This window comes from Lolium rigidum, chromosome 7 (genome assembly GCF_022539505.1).
Source record: "Lolium rigidum isolate FL_2022 chromosome 7, APGP_CSIRO_Lrig_0.1, whole genome shotgun sequence".
NCBI classification, from domain to species: Eukaryota; Viridiplantae; Streptophyta; class Magnoliopsida; order Poales; family Poaceae; genus Lolium; species Lolium rigidum.
In genome coordinates this window covers 16,858,512-16,863,886 of record NC_061514.1, presented here as the reverse complement: position 1 = coordinate 16,863,886, position 5,375 = coordinate 16,858,512, and the positions used below count along the sequence as shown (strand labels likewise).

Genomic DNA, 5,375 nt, shown 5'->3' with positions numbered 1-5,375 from the left:
AATAGAGGAAGTAACAGCAAAAGTAGCGGAGCCTAAAACAGGCCTAGCTAACCCAATTACTGTGAAACTTATCGGTCAGGACTCAGGAGGTAGGAGGAATTCGATCTGCACCCCAACAGCCAACCACCATGCCTCCCGTGAAACGCCAGCAATCCAGCATGCCCCTCAATCCCTCATGTACCGGTTCCTAACCGTTCTGCACATTTTCAGCAGCGTCTCGAATCCCTCACTATCAGAGCCAAGTACGTCAAGAAGCTCTTCGGGCAGTCCCAGGACGTCGCACAAGTCGATCCTGCGAGCTGCTGCGTCTTCGTGCTGCTGCTTCTGCAGCAGATGCCGGATACAGGACATCCACTGGAAGGGCTCAGTCCAACTTTCCTTTAATCACGAGCTTTATTGACCTCAACACCTCCTTGAGGTTGCAGGTGTTGTTGATCTTGTTGAGTATCTTGGCAAAGCTTGATCTATGGCTGCTTCTGAGACAGTTGTCTCACAGGAGTTGCTGGATGATGGAAGCCTTGCTGCGACCATGCAGGCTTTCATGAGAGCAGGATCATTGTCGGAGAGCAGCCTGATGGCCACATGCAGCAGGAGGGCAAACAGTGGAGCCTGTTCTTCCACCTCGGACTTGACAGATCCAGCCAGAGCTCCTCCCAAGTATCTCCTTCTCTAACCAACAGCGAAGAGCGATGTGTACAAATCATTCCCATCTCACCATCTGTAACAAAGGTAAATGGTGAGAAGCGGAACCATTAGACATGCATATAATTGCATATGCCAAGATACCTTTGTTTGCAACAGGAAGAATACGTACTCAAAGTCAAAGGGTGGCTCAACTTCAATGTCAAGGGTCAAATAGAGTGAGTAATTGGCAGATGCATTGGTGCCTCATGGACACAACCTCTAAGGAAGATATGTTATGTGTCCACGCAAAACTTTTATCGGTCGACCGCTATCATCCAACAAACCATAATTGTCACGTCCATCTCCAGAGGCCATCCGGCCGAACCCAGGTGACCTCTCCAAACCCAAAACCTTATTGTGATTGACCCGCATCGTGATATGTTTATTTTTCATCATTTTAGAAGGCCCTGACCAGGTGGCAATAATTGGGGACGACATCACCGGTTTTAGGAGCATCATCTATTTGCAATGATTACAGGACCTGAAATTAACATATTCCGCTAAGTCAGTCCAACTGCTCAGTACCACAGATGTACGGCTCCTGACAGTGCAAATTTGGCTACCAGCAGCTGTATATCTTTCATGAAAACAAGCTGCTGTTTCTGCATAACAAACTGCAGCTGGTGATTTCCGCGGAGATGCTTCAGATTCTTCTCTTTTGTAACTTTGCAACGTGATTTCCACTCACACACTTGAATGTGGCATCAGAATTCGTGGGATCTGAGTACTAAATCCGAGCTAAGCTGACCAAAAAATATGTCTACCTACCTAATCACTGAAACTTATCTGTCATGAGCTAGGAATTGAGGGTTCGATCTCCACTCCAGAGGCTAATTCCTATGTCTCCCGTGCAGTGCCAGCATGCCCTTTGTGTACTGAGTCCTAGATGTCCTATACATGTGGAGCAGCATCTCGAAGCTCTTGCAAGCATCATCGTACCCATCACACCTACAGAACCTTGACTTGAAATCAGTGAACTCAGCCGAGGCTTGTTCAGGATCGGAGCCAAACATGTCGAGAAGCTCTTTGAAAGGTCCCAGGACGTCGCAGAAGTCGATCTTGTGAGCCACCGTGTCACCGTGCTGCTGCACTTGGAGATGCCGGAGCCAGGACATCCACTGGAAGGGCTCATCCGTCTTTCCTTTAACCGCGAGCTCGACCAACCTCAGCACCTCCTTGAGGTTGCAGGTGTTATCGATCTTGTTGAGTATCTCGATGAAGGTTGACATATGGTGGCTTCTGAGGGAGTTGGAGTGAGAAGTTGAACAGGAGTTGTTGGATGATGGAAGCTTCGCCGCAACCATGCACGCCTTCCTCAGACTAGGATCATTGTCGGAGAGCAGCCTGATGGCCAGATGCAGCAGGAGAGCAAATAATGGAGCTTGCTCATTCACCTTGGAGTTGAGAGATCCAGAGCTACATCTAAGTGTCTGCTCCTCCAACCAACAGTGAAGAGCAATGTGCGCAAATCCTTCCCACCTGTAACAAAAGATAAATGGTGAAACACAGAACCACTGGGCATGCATGCAAAGAATGCCTTTGTTTGCAGAAGTAAGAATACTGACTCAAAGGGTGGCTCGACTTCAATGGCAAGGGTTAAATGGAGTGAGTAATTGGCGGATGCATTGACCTCGGATTCACCATCATCAACGTCAGTATGAGCCTCGTGGACACAGCCTCTAGGAACATACATTATGTCGCCTTCATGTAACACTTCCACCCTTACACCAATATCATCCACCAAGTCATCTAAAGAGTGAAAAGGTTCATACAGTCTAGGTAAAATTGACCTCGTATTGGGCCAAATCTTCCACTTCTTGCAACCAAGTAGCTGCCAAACAAGCACACAGTGGTCGTCATAATGCCGGGCCAGGCCTTGAGATCTAGGAGGTGAGAAGTACACATTGGCCCCAACAGAAGGCTGACCAAACAGATCAGCCAGAGCAGAAGCTATAGCAGCAACTTTTTCTGACCGGAACTCCATGCCACGCAAGGCAATTGAGAAGCCATTCTTGACTGCATCCTTGCATTTGTCAACAAATGCAGCTGCATCCGGGAAGGCAATACCATCATCGAAGAAATGCTCCTCCATCCCAGACCCTGTTGAGGTCTGATCTCGTGTTCTGACAACTCTTACATCTTGCCTGTACTTCACAGGAGCACCCAAAGAATCACGAACCTCATGGAGAAATGAGTTTATGTTGAGTTCATCCGAAGCAATAGCAGGGCAAGAAACAAGGCCCTGTATAAATGACTCAATGATAGCATCAGGTGTTGTAAGATCAAAGGCATTACGCAATGCAGTGTACACAGGATCCCCTTCCAGACCACTTTGTTTCCTCCTGTACATATAAGGTGAGCTTTCCCAGTACATCAGGACAAACTTTTCTAAGTCAGATTCCTTTTGTCCAAACAGGCTTTTCCTGACTTCATCGGGTTCCAAGCCACCAGGACAAGCACGGTCTATCGAAAGCCTAAAAATGGCCTCCGCTATCTCATATGGTCTGCTTTGAAGTTGATCCTTCCGGTTGCTGCAGTCAGCTGACGATCCTAAGAGTCGAACTTTGCACCATACTTCATGCAACAAATGCATAACTTTTCTCACTAGCCCTGGTTGCAGATTGTGTAACGTGTCGACTTTACAGGAGTTCACCATAAGCACCAATGTGTCAGTGATCAAGTACAACCATTTATTTGGCTCTGAAACCCTTGCTTGGCACTTGTTACTCCTGCTGCCGACAACACCAGAAATAGATTCCACCTGAGAAAACAGATACCTAAAGGAAGTTAGTTCCTCTGGCTGAAGATATTTGGGAGGTGCAAATAAATAGCATATGTTTCATCAATTCAAACAGACTGTGCTGCTATCCTTCTAGCAGCAGTCGATAAAATGCAAAGCTATGTCATCACTCGACAGTAATCGCCTAATGATTTGATGCCAGATCACTGGTGGGTTAATATATAGCTAGCTTAAGGTACTCTTGTGAAGATTAAGGTTGGTTGTAATCCTTCTAAAGTTTAATCACATTTCCACATATTCAGAACCTTCAGTAGGAAAACATGCTAGTGAATGAACAGAGCAACAATTCAGGGATCTACCAGTTAATGTTTTTTTACTGAACTTGAAAGAAGATTAATATTAATCAGAACTATCAGACAATCAAACAGCTAACATGCTTCAAGCCTACAGCAACAGCTCGGATGCTCACAATAGCCTCGGCTGAACAATGGAGCCCGAGAGACGCTCCCTGCCAACCGGAGACGCCGAGAGGTCCATCACGGCGTTGCAGGCGGCCTCGGCAACTCGCCGGCTGCCACTCCCCAGCGCACGCGCCAGGCCACCCGCGACCCCGCCGTCCGATGCTAGCAGCTCGCCGGCCTCCATGGACTGCAGCGCCGCCGCGCCCGTCACCTCGCAGCTCAGCGCGGCCACGGAGTGCGAGCTGCGTTGCAAGTCGCGGACAGGTTAGCAGAGCAGTTGAGGCCATGAGTGCGTTTGCTGCGGGAACAGGGAGGGGGAGAGGGGTGCGTACCTGGAGGAGAGGAGCAGCGGTAGGAGCGCGACGAGGGATGACGGGAGAGGGGAGAGCGGCGGCGCCCGGGGCGAGCGGGGGAGGAGGCGGCGCAGGAGGCGGGCGGCGGCGGCGGAGGAGGAGGAGGAGGAGGAGGCGCGGGGAGAGGGGAGAGCGGCTGGCGCGACGGCGGCGAGGAGGATGGGGAAGACGTCGCGGTCGAAGGAGGCGGCCGCTGGGTCGCTGCCGCGTCCCTTCCTCTTCCTCTTCTTCTTCCCGTTCGGATTCTCCATTTCCGGCGACCGGCGTCGGCTCGTGACGGCGGCGTTCGAGCGAGGCTAGGATTGTGGAAACGGAAACGTAAAGTGTCCATTACCCGTGTTAACCATTCGGTGGCGGATAATGTGAGGGCTCGTAGGATTACGCTTTCGGAGTTGTTTAGTGCAGACGATTTCTAAAACCCAGAAATACAAAAAACGATAGTAATAGATGTCATCGACATGTTTGAATCCTACGTGAAGTGAAAGCACGTGAATGTATGTGGATTACATGTGGTTTGGTTGCATTGCACGAAATAGCACATGGATTTTGCCTATTGGATCAATACTTGTTATAGAAACCTAAGAAAAAAAATCTATTAAAATTGTACTCCCTTTGTCCCGAAAAAGGATATCACAGATTTATATTTAGACAAATCTGCGGCATCCTTCTTAGAACGGATGGAGCATATAAAGTAGAGCAAAGGAAAAAGTCCAATGGTTACAAATCTAGAAAACAAACACGACATTTTCCGAAGAAATTTGGTGTATGCTTCAAGCTGATTTTTCTCATGTTATGGCTCGTGTTTTCCTTTTTTATATATAGGGAAATTGTGTTTCTTTCTTGTTGTTTGTGATGATTGCATATGCCTAGCTAGCTGCGGAGCTTGAGGAAAACAGCGGGACATGTCAAACAATTGACGTAGGGCCAAATGGACTATTATTGGGCTGAGATTTACAAATACAAAGGCAAAAAAAAAATTATCTTAGGTTGGGCGGGCCACATCCCGGTTTTGCCCTAAGGAAGCTTCGCCCCTGCCATATGCCCATGGTTCGGGTTTGATGTTCCATGTGTTGTGATGCACTTTTCAATATTCTATTCCAGTCAATGCAGATTTGATGCATATCCATAATAGTGTTA

The 5,375-nt window shown here is 48.3% G+C and overlaps 1 protein-coding gene across 1 annotated transcript; it reads right to left on the bottom strand.

Annotated features, from left to right (window-relative positions):
* Positions 1 to 782: 782 nt before the first annotated feature.
* On the bottom strand, positions 783 to 4,489 carry LOC124670970. The gene is made up of 5 exons (XM_047207427.1): positions 4,380 to 4,489; positions 3,894 to 4,127; positions 3,802 to 3,805; positions 2,250 to 3,445; positions 783 to 2,163 (listed from the first exon to the last, which is right to left on the bottom strand). Exons 1-5 carry the CDS (start codon positions 4,487 to 4,489, stop codon positions 1,515 to 1,517), a joined length of 2,193 nt encoding a protein of 730 aa, XP_047063383.1. The 3' UTR covers positions 783 to 1,514.
* Between the last annotated feature and the right edge of the window lie 886 nt (positions 4,490 to 5,375).